This window comes from Xiphophorus hellerii, chromosome 3 (genome assembly GCF_003331165.1).
Source record: "Xiphophorus hellerii strain 12219 chromosome 3, Xiphophorus_hellerii-4.1, whole genome shotgun sequence".
Classification (NCBI taxonomy): Eukaryota; Metazoa; Chordata; class Actinopteri; order Cyprinodontiformes; family Poeciliidae; genus Xiphophorus; species Xiphophorus hellerii.
Window position 1 is genome coordinate 11,125,580 of NC_045674.1, and position 24,796 is coordinate 11,150,375.

General features: G+C 37.0%; 1 protein-coding gene across 2 annotated transcripts; it reads right to left on the minus strand.

The window, feature by feature from the left end:
- Positions 1 to 14,026: 14,026 nt before the first annotated feature.
- Positions 14,027 to 24,634, minus strand: lsr (lipolysis stimulated lipoprotein receptor). Of its 2 annotated transcripts, XM_032557678.1 has the most exons (11): positions 24,422 to 24,634; positions 23,226 to 23,549; positions 21,904 to 22,023; positions 21,552 to 21,608; positions 20,557 to 20,703; positions 19,553 to 19,747; positions 19,396 to 19,452; positions 18,259 to 18,375; positions 16,967 to 17,252; positions 15,386 to 15,833; positions 14,027 to 14,692 (listed from the first exon to the last, which is right to left on the minus strand). In XM_032557678.1, the coding sequence occupies exons 1-11, from the start codon at positions 24,459 to 24,461 to the stop codon at positions 14,657 to 14,659; spliced, it is 1,827 nt and encodes a 608-aa protein (XP_032413569.1). In that variant the 5' UTR covers positions 24,462 to 24,634; the 3' UTR covers positions 14,027 to 14,656. The 2 variants fall into 2 exon arrangements, with proteins under 2 accessions (XP_032413569.1, XP_032413570.1); XM_032557679.1 differs by lacking the exon at positions 21,552 to 21,608 and having other exon boundaries at positions 24,422 to 24,633.
- Between the last annotated feature and the right edge of the window lie 162 nt (positions 24,635 to 24,796).

A 24,796-nucleotide genomic window follows, 5' to 3' on the forward strand; every position in this document is an offset into this window, starting at 1 on the left:
TGAAAAAATGCCAAAAAAGTGAAGCAAATTAAAAATGATTATCAAATGCTCACTGTAACTTTGTCCAATGTTGATTTACATCACATTTTATCAATTGCTGAGTCAATGAGAAGCTGTAATTTCTACCAAAGTGAAAATAACACATTAAAAGCTTTGAATAAAACCAACACTAAAGAATATTGCAGGCATTTTATGTATTTTGCACTGGGCATGTGACCTTTTGCTAATATAGCTCCAGCAAAAGGTCACATGCTCTGAGGAAGACAAGTAGGTTAAAAGGTAAAAATTCTGAAAACATATGCTACCAATATGGAGATCAACTGCTCTAAATTTGGCATCACAGTGAAATGTTTTCACAAATTTAATGTTTCACAAATCCAAAGTATGTTTTTGAAGAATCTTTGATCAATTTTGTATAGTCTTGAACTGTTTATATATTGTGAATTTTCTGCATGTCCCAACTTTAAAATGATCATAATACCAAAAAAGATGCTATTTTTATGTCTGCAAAATAATCCTGCTTAGGTCTAAGCAGTCTAAGTATTTTATTTGTAAAACTACAGGCACCCGAATGTAGTCCAAATAGCAAACCATCATTTGACATGACTGCCAAGTAGAAATCTACAAATCAGATTGGCCAGCACCAATGTAAGGCAACTCCCTGATTGTGGAGGCAAGTAAGTAATAGGAAACCCACCGGTTTCTGGACTAACATAACATACTACTGGATTCCAGAACTGAATTTGGGAATGACAGAGTTCAACTTAGCCACATTATAGTTTCAATTCCAGAAACCAGTGGGGTTTCAAAATTGATATCCTTAAAGATCTACAACATAGCATAGCATGCTACATAGCAGCAAAAATTGTATCATCATGGGCAGTAAAGAATGCTGTGTAGTGCTGTTTGTGTGAAAAATTTATTTCTATGCAAGTCATTACAAGCGCAGCTGCCGCCAAGTTACTTTACCAAAGTCCTTTACAATTTGCTGTTTGCACTAGACAATCTGATGGAAATATCTGATGAGAATCAATTGAACTTTCAGCTTCAGGTGATCGCTTAATTAAATCCATATTTTAAGCAACCACGTCATTTCCACAAGAATGTTTTAGATTTTATGAAAAATCACGACAAACTGAGGTCCTGTTATACAGCTGCTTGAAAATCAGTATGTTGGTACTTGTTATATAAAAGTGAGATCAAAAGTAAATATTTTTATATTATTTTAATAGACAGTAAGAGAGTATTTTTTTGGTGAAAAATCCCTTCATTAAATTCTTGACCAAACATTGTTTTTGTTTCTTTTTCTTGACAGCTAACACCTGACCTGATGTAATAATCAGTGTTCAGAAGAATTTGAAATCATGTGAATTTCTTCAAATCTTTCTTATAAATCTTATGATTCATAACATGGGAGTTTCCGAATTCCTACTGTCAGTTTCATGGATTTCCATTTCTAATATTAAACCTAAATTTATAACAGTTTTAAAATGGAACAAAAACCAAATGTTCACCAACAAAAGGATGAAAAATTAATAAACATGAAAGACCAAGAAGAGGATTTTGGCTTTGTGGTGCAGCAGCCGGTGTGTGCAGATGGCGAGATTGGGAGTGGATGGTGCTTCAGAGCTTCATGATTAACACATCCCATCATCCCCCGGAGAATCCATGACCAATATTAACTTTGCTGATGGACAGCAGGGAACGTTTCTGTTTGTTTGACATGGCCAGGGATGCGTCATGCTGCTCATCATGCAGCCAAACCTCCAGACAAATAGCCACATAACTGGTGATATTTCAACATGTTATGAAGCTTGTCTGACTGCAATAGTCAATAGTTCCAGTTTCATGCAAGTTTGACCTTTAAACCTGCATGCTTGTTCATTTTAGCCACATGGGGGCAGTAGAATACATTTCTGAGCAGAGCATCATCACACTTAAGGCTAATATGATGACCTTTCTAGCTGTTGACTATTCCAACACTTAGAAATCTGAAGCAGCATTAGCATGAAGTAGATGGAAAATGAAATCTCACAAAATTAATTGTGTTCTAAAGGTGACACAGACAAAGAGATGCTTTATGAGACATTCAGGCCTGGGACAAGAGCCTGGAAAATCTGCACTCTCAACAAAAGGCCAAGAGCTTCATGAGTATGAGCTGGAGAGAAGGAGGTTGTGCAGTAGCAACAGCAGGAGAAAACAGAGCAGTGCAGCCAGGCATGGCCAGTGACACCACCACCAACCTCAACAACGGCCTCATTGATGGAGCAGACAAACGGCTGGCACAGAGCACCCTGCATACGTGTGCACGCTTACAGGGCCCACACAGAAAACACTTGCCTCATACCAGCCTCAGCACCAGGCTCCTGCTGCCTCGCGGTCCTGAAGGCTTCTTTTTTTGTTTTCTTCACGTTGTTTTTGTTCTCCCCGAGCTGGTGGTCTCACTCCAGTTTCCAGATGTCAGACTCTGTGTGTAAGAACACAGAAAAAGTGGTAATATAGCACTGTTTCTTGGACACAAGAAGAATGGAGCCTGCTGGAAGTAGGCAGTTTTAAGTATGTCCTCCATCATATTCAGAGATGTCAGTGGCCCACTCAGCATTCCTTCCCTCTGTTTTATGGTTTTCCTACGATGTCTCCATGCCTTGATGTCTGAGTCAGAGGCTGGTGCGACTTAAACTTCATTCTTTGTCTTAATAGTTGATTTGTAGGGGAACCGCTGGTAAGTATTAACAAATACAGCACCTTTGACAAGGACTTTTGGTTACATGAGAGCATAAAGAATAATACACACTGTTTAAAACGCAAATACAAGGCAGAATAAAAATAAAATTCTCATTAAGACTCACAGGAAATATTTCGTCCCACAGATTTCTACAGTTTTTGCTTTTGTGTCACAATTAACTGTTTCAAATAAAAAAAATTAACATCAGGCAACCAGAGTGAATACAAAATTTAGTTTATTCATAAAGGGGGAAAAAACTATCCAAACCAAAATGGCTCTATGTGAAAAAGTATTTGCTTCTTAAATCTAGTAAGGGCTGGCACAGAGCATGCTAGTCATCCACTGTCAACAATGAGACAACTGTATGTTTTTGTTTTAAATGCTGTTTTCATAGCATTAAAAAAAATGCTATATGCTATTTTTCAAATGCGTTTTCATAAATATCTTTTAAACATTCAACCCAGCAAGTAGAATTCTTTCCCAAAACTGCTGGGAATCATCAAGGCATTTTTAGCAAATATAAAAGCAATCATGATAAAGATTACTGTATTAATCATTGTGGGGAAATTATTTTGTCCTTGCAACAGAAACATAAAACAGTAAAAATATAATTACAGTAAAAAAAAGAGCCTTGAGGTCTTTTGATGGATGGACATGGGGGTTGTTTAGCAGTGGTTTTACCCTTGGATTCTAATTTTATTCATTCTATTTTTTTATTGCTGAATCATGAACACTGTCTTTAAATTAGGCAACACTAACCTTAACTAAGGCAAGTGAAGCTTGCATTTCCTTAGCTGGTCAATAGGTCTGGCAGTAACCAGTTTTAGCTTATGAAATGTAACAAAACATTGTGGTCAATTCAGTGTATTTGGTTTGCTTAGCTTCTTTCCCTAAATAAATGAAATTTGAAAACTGAAATGTGTAATTAAGTAAGTTGTCTTTACATGGTTGATGATCTGAAACATTTGAGTGAGACACAAAACACAGAAATGCTGCAAGAGGCAAGCAATTTTTCTCATCACTGTAATAAATAGAGAAACACAATCTATTGAAATTAAACAAAGAACTGCTCTGATCTGTTAGGACCACATGGCTGATCTTTGCTTAGAAACTGCTCCAGTTGCATAAGTAAAATCAAATGGTCATTATCAAGAAACCAGAGAAGCACTTAAAATAAGTTTGAAGTTAAAACTTTTGATAATTTTTTTAAAAAGGTCCATAATATTCTGCTTCTTGGAAACAGTGATCTGATCTAATAGCCTTCCTGTCCAAGATTTTAAGCTTCTAATTATATTTTATCCTCAGAGGCTTTATTATTGCAGATGCAGTTTGTGACTAAGAGGTTAAACAGTAATTTTATGTGAAAAAAAAAAACATCAGCGCTATTCCTGCTTTAGCATGAAGAGAGAAGCAGCGATGACTCAATATCACTTTGAATAAGGCGTCATTAGAGCAACATATGAAGTGTAGGAGGAACTTGTGAAAAATATGATTATGTAAATTGCAAATTTATATTACTTTGAAACACTTTGATCTTTAACTTTATTTTTTCAACTGCATCTGAACAGCTCTATAATTAGAGCCAAGAAAGTGTTTATATCAGCTTTGGTTTGTGGGCAGATTTTATGTCTTTCCAGGCTCATGTAAATCTGATATTTGCCCTGATGAGGAATGTGTGGAGGTGGGGTACACAAGCACGGATCCGCTGAGAGGTCCACCTAGTTTACATACTAATGCAACAAGGCTAAATTGTGTCTCCAGTGAGCAAGGTTCTCCAACGCCTTTGTTGCAACTGGAGTGCGTCACTTGAGCTGAAAAGCCTTCAGACCACAGGCCAAATGATGGCATCGAATGAGGTCAAGGGAATCCCTCTGCAAACAGTCTGGAGAGGAGCTGAAGTGAAGAATGTTACATTGAGGCGCTGGAGACATGGACTAATGAATAAGCAGCGTGCCATAACCCCCTACACATGCATGCAGCATAAGGCAAGCTGGCTCAGTCTTTGGTGTAGGGCACATTGATATGTGACCTTCCTCCACACTCCCTCTGCACTGGTTGTAAATTAAACATGCACTATTGTCCTGCTGGGAATGAAGTCATTGTCCATCAGATCAAACTTCATATGCATTATCAGATTGGTTCTCTCACAAATAAAGGTGTAGATATAATTTAAAGAGAGTTTTATCTAATATTTATATGGCGTTGAAAGAGATCCTTCTCTAATCAAACTTCAGTGGTATTGCTTGTTCAAAATCATTCCTTTGGGATATTTGTTCTACTCCAGCAATCAGCCCAGATAAATCACCTTTGATGATTCATCTATGCAACTGAAACTGCTATTACAAAAACAATTGGCTGTGCCAAGGAGAACCTTTTCATTGTTAATATCGTCTGCAGTCCGTCCACAAGAGCAACGGCTCAGCTCCTTAGATGAAGGGAGGGAGGGGAAAGAATGGGAACCTTGTCTGCAGAACACTGCCCATTGTGCAGGGGAACAAACTGGAGGAATTTTTTCCGGAACAGGCTCGCTCACAGCTTGCGCTTTGCTGCTTGCCTGTGACGCGCATTGATCCACCACAAGCTAAGGCTCCCACCAAAATACTCAGAGGAGCAGATGGTCTTAAAACATGACTGCTCCCCTTCCCACACATGGAGCGCTGAGCTGTGATGAGCACACACACTAAAAGACACACGGTATAAACATTAAAAAGAAGATATGCCAGCATCCAGTCACACAGTCTGTCAAAAGAAAGGAAAGATTAGACTTTTATGGGATAAAAAATAATTGCATTAAATTTGTTTATTGCTTATAATTTATGAGATCTTTAACCATTTTTACATTTTCAGACATGTCCTCCTTTAGATCTTCAGTAGGTTCCATCACTTTTCACCCTGTTTTCTATTCAGTTTGTACTGTAGTTTAAATTTTAAAATCCACTTTGAAATGTTTCTTTCCCACCATCGGTTTAATTGTGAGTGTTTTACCAAGAACATATATCAACAAGGAGAACTTTAGTTAGAAGATCCCCAACAAAACAACAAACCAGGAGCACAAGCAGCATTTATTTGTATTCTTTTCTACCTGGCAAACAAAGCAAGTCTGGCAATCCCCATCCCTGTGAGCAGATGGTGAGCCACAGGCCTCCACTCTCATAAGAGTGCACTCCCTTCCGCTCTGAACTAAAGGAGGTGAGAAACAGAGCTGTCACCTGTTCGCCATCATATACAAATAAAACGCAGCCCCTTCCAAAGCCTTCTACTTAACTAATTGTTACAAACAGAGAGAGGTCATTTTACATCATCACACGTCTGGGTTGGTTGACAATTTAGATGACTGAAAATTCATTGCACTCAAATTTACACTGGTCATAGAGGGTCAATACTGGCTCTGGTAAAGAAAAATATATGTTTTTAGCTTAACATTGCAATCTAATGCGGATAATGTAATGCTTAATTTTGCTAGAGTGAGAAGAAATGCTAAATCAATTGCAAAGCCAAACTTTTCTATCTAGCATTTGGTTAGATGTGGAAATCCATTCGATCAATAAAAGATCTGCAGGGTGCTAACAACACCGGCACTAACTCCTGTTCTCTAATAATTGGCAGCTCCGACTAACATCAAACACCCTCGCTCATGTGTGAACACTTGCACATCACCACAAGCACGTTCGCTCATCCAGGCATTTACGAAGGAACAGAGTCATACACACTTATTCATTATCCAATGCCATCTAACCTGTGACTCATTCACTTTGAGCTCTAGCTCATCAGTTCTGAGGGCACACGCAAACAAGAGCAGACTCCCATCATGAATGTTGGTGTTTGATCTTATAAACAAAGGAGTATAAATTGGAAAGGAAAACAGGCTTGCACAATACACACAGTGCGCTTGTCTCATCTTGCTTCCTTCTTGCAGGAAAATATTACATTTGAATGCAAGTCAGATAAAAGATCTGCTGCTCCTCACCTGTGTAGGTGACTGTGGCCAAAGTCCAAATGTTAGCAGCTCCTCTATGAGTGGTTCTAGCAATCTTTCCTCAGATACTCGCGTGTAAGCAGTCACACCAGCAGAACCTCTCGCCACTCACAGTACCAAGCCCCAATAGTGGAGAATAAACTGCCCTCCCCACCACCAGTGCCGACTTCAGCCCCCTTCTCTTATGAAAATCAGCCCTTCAGTGTAGCAGCATTGTTCTGAAGCTTCGCCCAAAGGCTCAACCATTCATAAATACATGGGGGACCACAAAGGGCCACACTGTCTCAACTTTCCCCAACATGGGTGAGGCTTTGAATTTCAAGGCATTTCGACTCCATTTGTCCAGTTGGTCTGAGCTGGATGAAACTGATAACTTTTGATCATTTAGGATTGATAGACAGCATAGTGTTTTATTCTATAAACCAGCGAAGAAGTCATGAAGGGAAAATAATGGAAGTTAAGAGGAGTACAAGGCAAGGAGTGAAAAATTCTTCATATTTTTTAAAATGTTCTCTCCAAAAACCTATTTAAAGTCAAGCAGAATCATAATTTTTGCCTTTAAAATAATGTTCCCAATGTTATGTTTCAGAAGCTAAAAAAACCCCAAACAAACAGAACAAAGCAAAATATGTGCATGTTTTATCCCAGCAAAAATAAATCTGTGGTTTGTTAGATGCTTTTTTATCTGCAAGGCTTAAGTCATTACCTTTTAATGAACAACAACAAAAAACTATGTCCTTTGGCCTGGCGGTAGCTGAAAATGCAAAGCTATTCACACCTTTTTTGTGTGCAAAAATCTAAACAACAATTATATTTGAGGGATTATTAAAACAAAAAGAGTATAACCTTGATAGTAACTTCAGCAAAAAAAAAAAAAGAAAGACCCAGGCTGAAGTCTTTTTAAATTGTTCTGTCTCAGCAAATTTCAAAAGACCCACCCAGTGAGTTAAAGCCAAGGCATCATTTAATGTAATGGACCATGACACAGCTAATGTACATGTAACTCATATTACATGCACATGTACTTTAAAGACACCTGGTCAGATGATAGCGAGATGAATGGGGATAAATGTATGTTCATACTGGAAGCAGACATGAGAATGGGACAGATGTTCACATTGGGACAGTGACCCTAAACATCCAGCCAGAGCCACAATGATCTAGAACAGGGGTGGGCAATCCTGGTCCTAGAGGGCTGGTGTCCTGCAACTTTTAGATGTCTCCCTGGTCCCACACACTTGAATCCAATAGCTGAATCACCTCAGTGCAGTCAGGTTCTCCAGAGTCCTGCTAATGACCTCATTATTTGACTCAAGTGTGTTGAAGTAGAGATACATCTAAAAGTTGCAGGAGACCGACCCTCGAGGTCTGGAGTTACCCACCCCTGATCTAGAAGCATATTCATGAATTATAAGGGATCAGTTTATGCTAAATATTTCCTTATTTGAAAAAAATGTTGAAAAGTCCCTTTTCTTTGATGTTGCAAATACACTTCATTTTGTGTCTGTCTATTGTATGAAATCCCAATAAGACACATTGATGTTTTTTGGGGGGGGGGGGGTTTCCAATGAAAATGCGAAAACATTTAAAGGATACAAAGATGTCATTAAAGCACTGTCATTTACAGCCACATTCAACAACCCATTGGAGATACTGTACAAACTTACAGCACAACCAGAAATCATCACACATTTTTAGGGTTTTATAGAATGGGGTGTGAACAAGAACTAACTTCCTGTGTAATGCCTAGATTTTGGAATAATTTTCAAAGTTTGGTGATCTTCATTAAATAAAAAATACTTTAACAATGTCCATTTAAACCTGCAAAAAAGCTAATTAAAGAACAGGCTGACTATTCATGAAAATAATTTTATTTTGCACATACAGTACAGACTGACGTGTTTTGTATGAAGAGTTGCGTATGAACAGCTTCTCTATTACTATCTCTACAAAGGCACTTAACACTCCTGCATTGCCATTAGATGGCTCACACAGTCAACTGGTGTCACTCTGAAGCAGCTTTTAAACATGACTCTATTTTCTGCCTGAAGTTAACCCTCACACTGAGCAGGACAAACTGAAGATATGGTAATCCAATGATAAATCAGAGTTGCATGCAAGATTTAAATCTTGTGCCTTTTCAAGCTCTGTTAAGCACTTAACCAAATCTAAATATATATTTTTTTAATTTATTCAGATTTTTTTTTTTTCTTCAGAAAAATATTTATAATAATTGCCTCAACTTATTTTTGGCTTTTAACATTTTTAGTTAATCCAATTTAAAAGATTTGCAAATCATTACCTTCTAGTTATTTCTTAAGGTGTCAACTAAGTTAAGTTGTGATGCTATTAATAAACACATTAACCTACATGGCATTAGCATTGTCTACAGACTTGCATGGTGCTACGACAATGACATGAAAATCCAGGACCAGCTAACAAACGCTGTCCCTCCTCCTGAAACAGTAGCCATTGTCCCCAGAGGGCTTCTGGGACAGAACAGCTCAGCTCGAGCCTGACACCGCACAACACTGGGAAGTCGATGCACACAGATAATTGTCTTTTAATCAAAACAATCCCCTTTTCTCTGCTCTTGCTTGTTTGTCTTTGTCCCTTGTTCAACCTTGCTCCGCTGGTTGTAACTTTTATGAATTCTGGCAATTTTAATCAGTCACAACTTGGGCGTAAGTTAGGAATTGTGGGTTTTATACAAGAGTAGTCAATGCTGATCATCAATAAATTAGAAAAAGATCTTGCAGGAGTGAAACTCAAATGACCTAATCTTATTTATAGGTTTATATCTAAGTTTAACTAATGGTTTGTGATGTTGATGTAGTAACATCTAACCTGAGAGAAGGCAGACCTAACATTCAGAGATTGTCAAGGAGAGATATTTTAACCTACAACTTGAATGTTTTTGCATGATTATTCATCGATATTTGATGCTAACTTATATCCTTTGTATATTTTTCCATCTCTTACCTCACAAGTGAACGTCATTTCAATAGTTTATCCCTGTTCAAAGACTAAGCACACTTCCGTGATGATTCCTAGGTTTTTTTTGGTTTTTCAAATGACTGTGTCCAGCAAAAGTCAAACTTTCCATAATCCTGTCCTTGTCATATTTGATGATTGAGAGGTGTTAAAATCAACAAGAATACTAACTTGCTGTGAGCTGTAGCTCACATGGTGTAAAATTCATAAAACAGGGTTTAAGAGGAAGATCATCTTCAGTTAAAACAAAAATCAGACAGAATCCCTTCTTGGTCACTTGACAGACACTTAAAACAATCAAGCCTTCAAAAAGACTATTTCAATCAACTCTAACCACAAAGATCCAAATAAAAGCACTGTAAGCACACACACACACACACAAAAACACATTTTCACAGCTTTACGGTGCGGTTTGGGGGCCAGAGAGGTTGTGGGGGGAATGTGTGGGCGGGTGTTGATGGGGGTTGTTAGAATTGTGCTGGACAGAGACAAGCAACAGAATCGCACATAGAGAAAGGATCCATTGTCCACCCTATCCACTTTATTGGACAGAGGCGGAGGTTGGCTGCCATTAGCAAATGAATAAATAGTTGGAAAAATGCTAATACTTCATATCTCACTGTTTCATTTTGCAGGTATTTAGACAAACTGCTTAACATATCCTCATATGATACATAACAGAAACCCTACTTGAATATATAAAAAATAACAATTTTGCATGACCTCATTTCATTGTAAGTCAATTCGAAAGTTTTAAACAACATGTTAAGGGAGACTGAATAAAACATAAAAAAAGACGTTTAATAAATAACCGTTTCAGTTGCATATAATCACAAATCATGAGAGAAAACTTGGCTCACAAGTGAAAATTGAAAAATTATTGACCTCATTTAGGGTGCTTGATCCTAAGCTGTGGCATGCTGCTGTCCTGGGTTAAAAGGGGTTTTTACTCCCAAAGGTGCACCGTATCAGATTTGTCCTACTTGGTTTATATCCCCTTATTGTACTCCAACTGTCATTGCTTGGATTTAGATTCTGTTTGACTCACAGCTCAGTTTAGGTCTTTGACACACTCAACAGAATGTTTTTGCATTTTATTTTCATATTAGTCGAGATTAATTGAAACTATCAGCATATCCTCTGATATAAGTTAAATTTTATGATACATACCAAACAAAAAAATGATGTAAGTAATGGCTGTGGTGATAGGAAAAATCAAAACCTGTGATCAGATAATATTTTAAGATAGAAAACATTCTAAATGATTTTAATCAAAAGATATGTAATACATTATACAATTACACAAGATTATGTACTACGATGTATTATTTTAAGCTCTAACCCAGAAGACATACCGTAGGTACATATAGACATATTGTGCAGTTTTCCATATGTGAAGAAGTTCATAGATCAGAGATACAACATTGCAATCAGATAGCATCATATAGTTCTATTAAATTATCACCACCACACGTTTTGTTGAAAGGATAAAGTTTTACAGTTAACACATGAATTCATGAGTGACAGAGGAGAAGAAGAGAATAGCAGGTTTGATTTTTTCTAAAAGCAAAATGTAAGATTATTATAAAAACTGCCAGTTATAGAGCGAGATTTCTCTTACCTTATCAGCTGATCTGATCAGAAGCCAGTGAGAGTCCTTCTCTCTCCTTCAACATTTGTTTACTCTGCTGCTCTCCCTCCTCCCTCTCTTTCACTCTCTCTGTGTCAGCAGATTGGCTCTTTGGCAAAACAAACCTGTGATTTTTTTTTACAGAGAAAAGGCAGATTCCATAATTATTTAATCAAAGACTAATTATATGATACCATGTAATATTTTTTATTGTCAGGACAAGTCTGAAATGTGTGCTACATCGCAGCACTTTTGTTGACAGACATTTTGCAAACAGACAGGATCAAAAGTATAAATTGTATGAGGAGTGGATGATGGCATTCCGCATTAGTTAATGTTCAATGTTTAACTTCAGGGTTGACTGATAAAAGCATTTCTCATTTTAATTTTAATAAACCGTGGAACCCTATATCTTCCACCTGATGGTAACAGTCTGTCTTCATGATTCAGAGTGGTCAGAATCATGACCACGTCAGTTTCATAATTCAGTTTCAATTAGTTAGTTTCAATTAGAACCAGATAACTAGAAGTGCAACAATCTGAGCAGTCTGAAAATCAGACAAAACAACAACACAAAACTGTGAGTAGAGCTTAAAGTACATACAAATGTATTTTTATCTTTACTGCAAAATAATGCTGAGTGAATCATGATATTAGAATCAGAAGTGTGAGTATAAACTGAATGATTTTTGTTAATGACCTTTTATAGTGACCATCTCACAGGATGCACTTCACTTGCTGTCCGGTGTAGTGATGGTTTCAGGTCTGGACCTTCAGAGGCACATAAAAACAATTACAAAGCCAGCCTTCTATTACCACATGAAATTTCCAGTGTGACCAGCAGGGGAAGCATTAAAGGAGTAATTTCCAAACAAGATATTGAGAAACTTAAGAATTGATTACTGTAACAGTGTCTCTGCAGGTCTGCCTAAAATGCAATCAGACTACAGCAGCTAATCCAGAATGCTGCTGCTAATGTTATCACTAAATCCAGGAAGATAAAGCACATCACCTCAGTTCTAAAGTCATTGGCTCCCTATAGCTCAGAGAATGGACTTTGAAATACCTTAGTTTATAAATCACTGAGTGGCTTGCACCAAAATACATTAAACACCTGTTGTCATTCTATCAACCTTACGGACTACCCAGGTCTTCTGGTTCTTGTTTGCTCTGCATCCCCAGAATCAAAACAGAACATGCAGAAGCAGTACTCAATTTTTATGCTCCTCCAATCTGGAACAAATTTCCAGAAAACTGCCAAATGCTAAAACACTGATGTTAGAATAATTACGTTTTGTTATCATTCTTAGATTAGTAGTTTTACTAGTTTGTTTTTCATTCATAGGTTTAGTACTCACACCCCAGAGAGGAGGAATTTGTTAAACCGTGTGAAAGACAAAACTTGCTTTTTCCCTAACCTTGAAGCTGCAGCTGCTAACTCCTTAAACGGCCTGTGCGTAGAATGTTAGTTTCTGTTCTCCTTCTCTGTGTTCAGAATAGCCGTCCCTTCATATTCCATTCCTGCTCTGTTTTGTAATAAAAGACCAGTTCTGATGCAGAGACAGAACGCATGGTAAACACCTTGGAGGAGTGGTTTGCTATGTTTTCTCCTTTTGCAAAAGATTTGATTGAAAACTAAAACGTTGTCTGTGGTTCTCTTTTTTATGAAGGTTTGAGAAATACCTATCAACTGAGCTCTTTTAAATCAAGGCTAAAAACGCAGCTGTTCAGAGCTGTCTTCTATAAACACCTGGAAAATCATAAAGGTTAGTCTGTTTTTCAACCATTCATCATTTTCACTTTGTCTGCAGTTATAATCATCAAAACTCTGCTACTGTCCATTTCTGTATTTCTTTGGAGGAGGTCCTCCTACAGCCAACAACAGTTATGCAACAGTCTACATGCCACTATGTGGAGCGCACTTGGTGGGGGTGTAACATAAATGTTTGGATCAGGAGTTTGCCAAATACTATAACCACAGAATATTTCATGAATAATGAAAACTTTTGTGTGAAGGGTCTGCAGGTGCACATAGAAATGAGAGAATGTGCAAAAGTTTAACAATAGTCTTGATTGAAATGCATTCATGTGTTGATGTGCCTCTGGGCAAGGCACTTAACCCCAAATTGCCTACCAGTGTAGGCACAGATCTGCGTATCGGTGTATAAGTGTGTGTGTGTGTGTTGTGTGTGCGACTGGGTGAATGTGACTCTAGTGTAAAGCTTGAGTGGTCAAAATGACTGGAAAAGCGCTATATAAGTTCAGTCCATTTACCATAGGTTGTATTGATGCTGTGTGATGTACATAAGATAAAGAGTAAGAATAATGCAAAAAATTTAACTAATTTCATATTTAAACATTATTGATCCAATATTAATTATTTTTAAAACCCTGGTCAAGTATTAATTTTTTTTCATTATGTCAAAGTATAATAATCCCACTATTCAATACCAATGACATATATGAACAGATTGCAGGGAATAATATACATCAACTCAATAGCAATCAAAATGCTTTCTAGTAGCATAATATGTAAAAAATATAGGAAAAAAATATGTAAAATTATGCAAAATAGAATATTTACTTACCATTCTAGTGCTTTTGAAAAAGAAAAAGCTTGTGTAAAACAGAACCGTCACCCTTGTAAAATAAACAAGATAATGACATCTAGTGGTGAAACTGTTTAAATTCACTGCACAGATTAGCAAAAAAATAGTTTTTATTGTAAAATTACATTGTATCACATATTTGAATGTTCAAAGCATAAAACTGGTCAACTGTACATCACAATATGAATTAAAACAGCACATCTTTAAAAATGAATGAAAGAGTAGGTTGTTCATCAAGTCAGTAAAAACAGTGACAAGCCTAATCACTAATCAATAAGAAAAACAAATTCATTTAAACGTACATAAATCCATAAAAAAACACAAGTACAAAAGCAAAAGGCATAACAGCATAAACTCTAAATCTACATGAACACCTGCAAGTTAACTAAAACTAGCCACTAATCGAAAGGATCAAAGTATTAAAACCCAACTGAAGCATATTTACTTGAACTTGTCAAGATGTAAATCCACTAACAGAACGGGATAGTTAAAATGATTTAGGATCTACAGCTGTAACTCTGTACACATTAAGGCACTTGTGGCAGCCACAATTTTTATACATTAGGCGGCACAGAGTTGTACCTCCAAAAATATATAACATAACTGAATTAACAACCATACAAATAAAATCAGGACATCAGATTAGCAGTGGGAGTAATATTTACAATGGTAGAAACCAACCGCATCTTTATTAATCGGTCAAAGCTGCATTGAAGATTGGTTCACACAACCAGGCTCTCACGACTCACCGCTCCATTCTGCAAAGCAAGCACAGATATGTCAATTTTACAAAAATCTACAAAAAACATGCTTCACATGAATTTTCTGTAAAGTCATAATCTATATTTTCTCTTCTTGTTCTATGTAGTGTTAGTCACTCAATAAGTAGGAGAGCAGTAGGTCTAATTCTACAACTTAAATGTGTACTATATTAAACTTTCTTCAGCATTGAGTTATCTACAGTTAAACTGGTAATTCTGCATTATTTATTTAAGGGATGTTAATTGTCTGCTTCTGTGGAACTCTGCTAAAGATCATATGCTCCGACATTGTCATTTCCAATTTTCAACAAAATATGCCTCACACTGGGATAAGACTTCAGTAGAGATGGGACCAATTTCTTTTTTTTTTTTTTTTTTTGAAAAGCTTGGACCTGCCAATACAAAATTTTAGTTCCTTCCTACTTTTCTTCATGAATTATAGGGAAGAGGGTTAAAAATATGTCTTTCTAGCCTTATTGTCACGAGTGAGTGACACCCCACACTGTGACTGAGGAGTTGCTGTAAAACACTTTAACAGATTAAATGATTTTAAGTTGACATTTCATGTGTCATCAGAATCTTCCATTAGCTGCAATATATTACTTACACCAACATCAGTCTCCATTTGTTTTCTTTGAGTCAGAACCTTTACTTGCAAGTTTCTAAAAGCATCTATAAGGCGTAACCTACCTTGCGGAGGTTAGTTTTCTTTGAAGATGAGACGCTCTCATTGTCACTGTACGGAGGAAGTTGAGGTGGCGGGTAATCGTCCCGGCGACCAGGAATTCCAGACGGCGGGTTCAGCGGAAGTGGTGGTGGCCCACTTTGACCCCTTCCCCATTCTGACCGGTCACTCTCGCTGTCCAGTCGATCCTGGCTGCGCGCCCTCTGTTGCTCCCCCAGCCGTTTCCTCTCCATGGCCTCTCGTAGCAAGCTGTCATCATAATCTTCCCTGCCACCGCCGCCATACCTACGGTCCCTCTCCATCTCCATGAGGTCGTCGCGACTATGGGTACGGCGCCCGGAGAGGGCTCCCGGTGGCCCTCTGTCTCTTTCTCTGCGATCATCAGGGGAGTAGTCACGACGTCTCCGGTCGTCGTAGCCGCTGCGAGCGCTGCTGCTCCACTCATCATCAGAGCTGATAAGACAGCAAGAACACTCTTATTGCAGTTCTGATCTACATGTCGAATCTTTTGACCTAGAGCAAACTTTGAACATTATAAGACTAGAATGTAGAACTACTCAGTACTACAACTTCCACATGATTAGTAAGACTTTTTTCTTCTTCTTGTAAGTAAACTTTAGCAGTAGTACTACTGACTTCCTGGCTGTTTTCAAAAATATGTCTTAAAGACAGTTGGTGATGTTGCACTCTTTTTAGTGGGTGATGCTATGAAGTTAAACCTTTCCATCTCCGCCCACGAAAATGATCTGAAACTATTCCAGGGGCTAGACCTTGTCCCCTTCATGTCCCTGTTGGTGGGCTGTATGTATATATTTGATCTGTTGATATGTGGCCAACTGTGTATTTGAAATTCATTGAAGTCATTTGTTGTATAAAAAGCTATGGTTTGACCAAATGTTGACAAACAGAAATTTATTTTAAAACTGTAGATTTTAAGCAAAAACTTGGCATATCTGAGAGCAAATGTTTTTCTAAAAACAGTTGGTAAACTTGAGAAGGGGAGACTGGTTACTTCTAAGATTTTTGAGGCATATTTAAAAGCAACAAGAATTTTTATATGAGTTGACTTAAATCTGACTGATGAGGCGTTGCTGAAGTAAAATACGTGGCTTCTTGTTTTCAGTCAAAGCTAGTGCACCAGCAAATGTAGAATCTAATAACTTTGTGACAGTTGCTCTTCAGTGTCATGTTGTGAGTCTAATGTCTGACACCACAAAACAGCTAGTAAATAAAAGAAAAACTCTTACATTGTGGCTATTCAACTGTTGCCCTAAAAATGGCATCTCACTCAGAAAATATATCTGAAATAACTTTACCAAACATAGTTTGTTCAGTTAACCTGAAAAGAAAGATATTAACTGAGAGGGAGTGGAAGAAGCTACTGGAAAATTACAACTCATGTAACAGCTCAAGTGCTGCTAAAACACTTAAAACACAAGAATGTAGTAATAAAGGTTAAACTGCAGATATTTATTTATGGTGCCTGCAAAAAAATTTTCCAAAAAGTTGTTTTTAATGTTGTGCGGTTGCATCGTTGGGAGACAGAATAGTGAAATACTGGATTTGTGCTGAAAGGTAAGACTTACCCTCTCCTGCCTCTGGGCGCATCGGGGCCCCTGTGAGGTGGGTGATCATTTCTGTATCGCCGTCCAATGTCATCAAGGTTATCCATAGAGCGAGCACGTGCTTGATTACTCATGTGACCTCCACCGTGGCGTGGGTAGTCATCACGACGTTGCCCTTGCTGGGAAACGCTGCTGATGGTGCTCATGGCTTCGTCTCGGTCGTAAAGTGTGGGCATCGGTGGGCGACCACCGCGTCCTCGAGGTTCCACGCTGTCATGCAGGGAGCTGACTGTGCTCATGTTTTCCACTAGAAAAAGTAATAATGATAATAAAATACAGAGAAATATTGATGTGAAGTTTAGGTAAAAGTAAAGTACCAAACAGAAAGTATTGTACAGGAATTGTAGATTACATCTGAAGCTTTCCTTAAATTTACAAAGGCAATAATTTCCACATAAACTTTCATGTGTTTGAGAAAAATACGTCATGATGTTATTTTTTAATGATAAAGAATTTCCATAGTAACTTAAACCACTTTAAACAACAACAACAAAAAAGGGTTCAAATGTTATGACTATTGTACTTTAGTTTTGAGGAAAACTACAAAAAACTCAAGATTTTGAAGTCATGAAGTTGCTAAAAACTAATCTGAAACCAGAAGGTAAAATCAACACATGTAACTGTAACTTGATTTCTCAGAAAACATAAAACAGAGAGGGTGGAGAGTGTAAAACCACAGCAGCCTGCACATAATGAGAATCTGTGGTCTAATTATTCTGTGAGAGCAATGCCAGCTCAAACAGATCTACAGTCAGGTAAAAAAAAAAAAAAATCTAATGTATTTAGTTTCTTTCACATTACTTACATTTAAATTACTTTATTTATTGTATTTCTTTTTAAAACTTGATGTGTACATTAAATTCACAAGATTCTATATGAGACTATATATTTAATAGTTTAAAAAGCTTATTAATATACAGTAATCCATGGCAGTTCATTGAATGTCAAAGTTTATTTAGAAGATTATTTTTAAGAATTGGTGGCAAAAACTACATTTCATTTTACTGACAGGTAAAATGTTCTCATAGATGCAGCTTTTCAATGCTCTCATATCAGGGGAAAATAATAAATAGTAAGATTGAATATTTTGGGTCATAACTCTTTCAGACACTGAACAATTGCAATGAACTACTTCAGAAATATGTTGAACCCACCAGCAATGATTAAGTGACTCTTTGACAGAAACCTGATTTATATGTAGCAAGAGTAAGTTGTGGTACACCAGTATGACAAAACCACAGGAAGTCACTCACAACGGCTGTAGTTTGCAGGTCTGGAGGGGTCTAATGAGGCCAGCTCCTTCTCCATGTAGTAAATTGCCCGGGTTGCATTTCCATCTGGGTCCACCTGAATGCGATAACCACTGCGAGCTGTGGAGAAAAAAAGGAGCATATTTATCACTAAAGAACTAGAGCTACTTTTGAAACTTCTCTTAATCCTGAAAAAAATATAATATTGATTCAGATTAGTCTTTCAGAAAAAAGTCCATCATACTGCACATAAATAATTATGACTTTTTCACTTTTTCATTCTAATTTATGTATACCAGTACAATAAGTAATACAGTAAGGACACATACTTTGTGTCAAAAACGCATTCTTATACAGGCCTGGATGTGAGCGTTTCCAGCATAACGTGGCTCTGTTTCTTAAGCAGTTTTTCCTCACTTTGTCATTTCTGATCAGTGCTGAAATGTTTGATTTACAATTTTAAAAATGTAGACCTTTGGATTTAACCTCCATCGCCAATAGTGTTATGTAAACAGGTGCTATACAGAAAAAGATCAGCAAGAATAGAAATATATAGATAAGGAAATTAGCTATGCTGTAACATTAAATCAAAAATTATGTAACAGGCTGCAAAAAATAAAAAATATAAAAAATCACAAAATGAAATGTAATCTTTGTGAATGCATCTGGCTCCTCCATTGATGTTTGCCAGTTGTTTTTATAATTCCTTTTCTTTGCCCTACATGATTTGCTGGTTTTTGTTGCTAAATACCTTGAAGAACTGTTGGGAATACACACTTTAGTATGTTAAACTAAAGTGTGACACCAGGGGGCAGAAATTATTCAAGTAACAAAACATGTTTTTATGTAAATCAAATGGCTTTTCTTGAGAATTATTTTTTAAATAATTTATAGTTATCTAAACACATTATTTTGGAATTTGGTGGAGGAAATTCTACCCGGTTTCCATTCTTAAATCCAACTTTAGTCGTATCACAACTAAGCAAAGCCACTGGAAACATCAAGATGGAATTTCCATAATGCTGTAATAAGGAAACTCCTCTTACAAAATAACCCAAACAATTCAGAGAGCTGGGCAAGAACAACCTCCACCCCACATAAACACCATGACACACCGAAGGTTATTTTCCCTTAACTCACTGTGATCTCCTCCACCTCCACTGTCCTGCAGCAAAGGCACATGAGACCCCTGACCCACTGCAAAAAAAGATGAAAAACTTACTTAAAATTTGCTTGGGTTCATGTCATTATGATATTTAAAACATCCACTAAGTCACACTATTTGTTGTAAAGTTACCTGAGCTGGCACCATCATAATCGTGGCCGTAATTGCTTTGAGGTTGTCCAACTCCGTTGTGAATGGGCAGCAGGGGCATGATGGACTGGTTACCTTGTGAGCCGCCGTACACAGGCTGAGCATACATGGCAGAATACATGGTGGGAGGATACTGACTGAGCACACCTTTCTTTGCTGCTTTTCCTGCCTCATACACTGCAACATAATGAAAGAGAGCAGATAACATTTGGAAACAAAGTAATTTCATAGTTGAAGATTGTTCAAGGACAGAAAACATAAAATCCAACTAGAAGGGAAGCAAACAAAAAACAATGCAGCAGTACTAAGAACTTCCACCATTTATGACCTTTAAATAGATTATCAGCATGTAGTTTGGAGGACTTTTAATTAAGAAAATTAAGAAGCCAAACACTTGCAATACATTCTCTCTTTGGCAGAATATATTCTGGTGACAAAAATATCTAAATCATTCAAAATTGGACATTGATAATACCTAAAAGAAAACCAGAAAAGAATATTTGACAAGAAAACTTATAAGTGCACATCTGATGGACTTCTAAATAAATTAAAAATATAATTTGCCAAATTGTGTTTAGCCGTGGAAGTTTTACTATACAATCAGACTCAGGGTGTGCAATTATTATCAAATGACATAAGTGTTACCTAAAAGCCTCTTGAATGCTAACTTGTATTGCTTTAAAAACACATATACACATTCCCTTTAACCAAAAGGTACAAACAAATACTGTTTACGGTTTATTTACAGAAACAGTGTTCAACATTTCATTAACTTTTCAAAAGGAGAGATGTATGGCACCAGGTCATAGCAAAAATTGCTAATTTCCACTTGCAGGGACTGCAAGTATGCTTAAGAGATCAAGAATTAGCAAAAAGCCAATAAAATAATCAACTAAAAACATGTCTGATAATTCATTATTTAGGTCTCACTAGAACCACATATTAACTAGATGAAATCTTCTTTTTTTTTTCTACTTGATACTTACATGCTCGCGGACAGCAGCAGCGTTCTGGGCAGCAGGGGCAGCTGATGAGGCAGCAGCAGGTGTGAGGGCAACACTGGCACCAGCAGATCCCGATGAGAATAAGGAGCAAAAAGAAGCCCAAAACTACCAGAAGAACCAGTAGCCAGTCTGTGTGCATCAAAGAGATACATATGATATCATAATGTTGAAGGTTTTACAGTCTGTCTCTACTCCAGAAAAAAAGCACACTACACTACCCATGAACCCAAAAGGTATTTATAGGTAGCCAAACACATTTGTTTGTAGATACAAATGTGTACTACAAACAAAGAAGGAGAAAATGAATCAGATAAAAAAGTTTCAAAAAAAGAAGACATTTTTATTCCCAAAGACTTTGTATTAATTATCTATGCAGAACAGCAAAGAAGAAAGTCTTTGTTGTGAAAAGCCAATTTTGTGCTTAAAAAAACAAAAAAAAAAACAACATATGAGCCCTAACATGTTAATGTGAACATGTTTAAGGACATGTCAAACTGGTAAATCCAGATTACTCTGCATGTCTGTTCAGGCAGCCCATAACACAGATAGAGGAGTGTTATGGGCTGAGGATGGAAAAAAAAACCTGCACATAAATTAAGAAATATGCACAGTTGTTTTTGTTGTTCAGCGATTAAATTTATATTGCAACTGAAAATAAATAAAACAATGCAGTTCAGAAAATATAAAGATATATAAAAAAGAAGATGAGAGGAACTCCTCAGTGATGTGTATTTGTCTACATCAGGACTTTTAGAAGTGCACCGTCTCTCAAAACGTGACAGAGTACTTGGTAATTGTTCTCACAATTTTATATTAAAACTGTTTAGAGTTGAGAATTGTTCATTTTATTTAAGGAGAGCACACAAACTCAAAAGTCCCTCGGTAAAGCAGTCAGAGGGCAGAGTCATCCCATCTATAGAATGAAACCTAATGCACCCAATATCCCCTACTCCTCTCACACAAGGGTATTGTACTACCTTCCATAACCAGTAAGTCAATGCCAGGCAGGAGGTCAGTAGTATTAGTCTTTCTCTCTGTGAAAGACAGATAAAGCTGCAATTACTTTAGGGTGGTATCTAACTCTGCTGCTCCATCAGGTTTGTGGAAAATATCTTCTTGACCACAAAATCCCAAAATAGTTGAGTAACTTGCACACTAAGTGTTGCTCACACTGCTTTTGGTAATTATTATTTTTTACTGTTATATTTCTGAATGTGTAATAGTTTTAGTGAATGGGAGCAGAAATGAGAAAAGAGATGGAGAGAAAGAAAAAATAATAATCAAGAAAATGTAGACATAAAATGAAGCAATTAAAATAGCAAAACTCACCAAGCACAAGTAATTCAGTGAATCCTTCATTAGTCCCTGAAATATCCTTGGACGATACCACGGTGCAGTAGTAAACACCACTTTCCCCCCAATGAGTCTCAGAGATTTGAAGCTCTGCCTCTGTGAGGGAGAATTTATTTAAATTATTTACCATTATTATAATTCAATTTCATCTTTATGACAGTACTTTCACATTTGAAGCTAGGGAACATCCAAAATAACCAAATTCACATTATGATTTAATTAGATTTTCTTTATCTTGTCAAGTGATGTCAGTTCATTTTCAGGGAAAAGATAAATAAAAAAACTTTAAGTATAAAGCTAATCTACCCAAATTGCACATTTTGATCCTGCAGTGACTTGTGCCATATTGCGTGAAGTTTGCTTTGACAGGCTGCACAAAAAAATAATTCATAATGAAACAGGCACCTTCCACAATAATTTGAAGCATTTATAAAGGAATAAAAAGTCTGGAAATAAATGAGTTTGTATTCCTTCTGTAGTAAAACCATCCCTTGGTCAGTGACTTATCAAGATTTTATTAGTACTGTATGACTTTCCTTTTCCTGCAGTATGAAGACAACATGGCACAATGTCCACAATAAAACATGGACCACGCTGGGATTTCAACCAAAGAGCTTCTTGCTGCAAAGTAACGGTGCTAACCACTTTAAAAATACACAAGGGTTCGTCCGATGGGCATCAGCGTGCTGAGAGCAACAACCCAGCACCAATGATTTATACAAAAATTCAAAACTTCCCTTAACACAAGTACAACAGATATGTCCAATCAATAAGTAGGGCTATTTCTTCAGGTAGCCAATAGCTGTTTAAAAAAAATTAGTTAGCTTAATAAGAGGAATGTGATGAGTATTTTTGTACTGTAGTTTCTCAACTCTACCTCACAAAATTGTTTTACTTGCTCTGAAATTATAATTTTTGCACTTTATTTAGAAAAAATGCACAGAAATCATGTTAGCATTTTTTAGAAAGACTTGTATTCATATTTTTGAACCCATCACTTTGAAAGGCAGAGATACATAAAATGTCTGATATTAAATTATACAAAGCTATGACAGAGCAAATCTGCTGCATAACAATAAAAAAAACTGAAACAGAAAATATTTAAATGATTTGAGTGTGTAACTTGAGTGTGATTTGTTGACATCAATGTTTAATACAGAAGCTCCAAATTTTAGGAAACATATTTTTCTTGATCGTTTTCTCTTTCTCAACCAGTTCATCTGTCAAAATACAAAATTTTTATCATATTGCATTCAACCCTTTAGTAAAGATTTATCCAGTAGTGTTTATTAGCTTACTGTTTATAATGTTGATCTTGCGAGCTGCGTATTCATTGCCCAGTGAGACGGAATCGCCCTGCTTAACTGCCACAATGCGGATTGTTCTGTCTTCATCAGGACAGTTGTTGCTGGGGTTAATGTTGGTCTGAGAGATGGCGGTACTCGCACTGCTGGAGCCAAGTGCCACTTTGATGGGGTCCTGGCAGAAGGATTTGTACTTCCATGTGACAATAGGATGGTCAGTGGCACTCGTTGAGTAGTCACAATTGAGTGTGACAGGTTGGAAGAGCATGACAACGTACCTCTTGTTAGGACAGGTAACCTGAATAGCCAAAGTAGACTCTGGAAAGGTTTAGAAAATATTATAAGTTAATAAAAAGGTCTACTACTGTCAAAATTTTACACTGCTTTTGCAAACTTGACCATGGAAATCACTGTAGTATGCAATAGTCAAGGTGTGGCGCGTAAACAACGTTTCTTCATAGTATCACTCATAGAGTGGGCAAGTTGAGTCACAGCCATGCGCCATTCTTTCAGGCAGACCCACATTAGTCATGTCCCACTGATGCCCATTCCCTTGACCTATTATGAACCTGAGTAGTCAAAATAAAAGCTTTTGCCATTCTGATGTTTAGTATATGCATCTTTGTCCACATAAATGAGTTGGGGCAATTTAAATATCTACTCCAGTGTGTTGACCCCGTTTTCACAGGCCTGTAAGGAACATCGCTTCGAAGAAGATTAAAATGAGGATTCAATCCGGCTTCTAAATAAATGCAAGCAATAGCTGACTCTACTCGGAAAAGCTTACAAAATTTAACTTTAATATATTTTATGTGGAAATGTTACATTTTTATCAGGCTTAACATGGCAAAGTTTCAGAGTCAAAATCACAAATTAGACGATATTTTCTTCAACAATTACCCACAAAATCTGACGCATTCTCTTTGGAAATAGAATTACAATGTTCCGTCGCAGAGCAACAGAGAAACGAAAAGGGAACCAAAGGCTTTAGTATTAAAATCGAACTCGTTGAGTAACTTTGTGGATTAAATACACAATTTTACAATCTGCAACAAATAACCGTAACAACCCAGAAAACTATTTGTTACTCTGTAGGCCAACAGACAGTTATTTTGTACAGAGGCGCAGAAAAACACAACGGATTACACGGAAGGGCCCACCCTGTCTGAAAGAACAACAGGCCAACTCACCTGTCGCCATTAAAACGGCGACGAAGACCGTCCAAAACATATTTAATTCTCGTCCCTCGATGACTTAGTTAAAATACTCTAAATACAAATTCAAAGTAATTTTTAAAAAAACAAATAATACTGCAGAAACACGTATTTTAATCTCAGCCAGGCAGCGCCCACTCCATTTTGAACGCCCTGTTGGCGAAGAGGAAGCACCTGAATGCTTCACATTACAAAAACAGTCAACAGGTAAATGTTCAGACATGTTGCGAAACACAGAGGGGTATCCATTTTTCCCCCCTGTGTTTCTTTCTGATGTGTGTATACTCATCACCAAAATCTGGATTGGGAGCTTTAAAGTCGTTTGAACTGTGTCATTTCACTTCATAATTT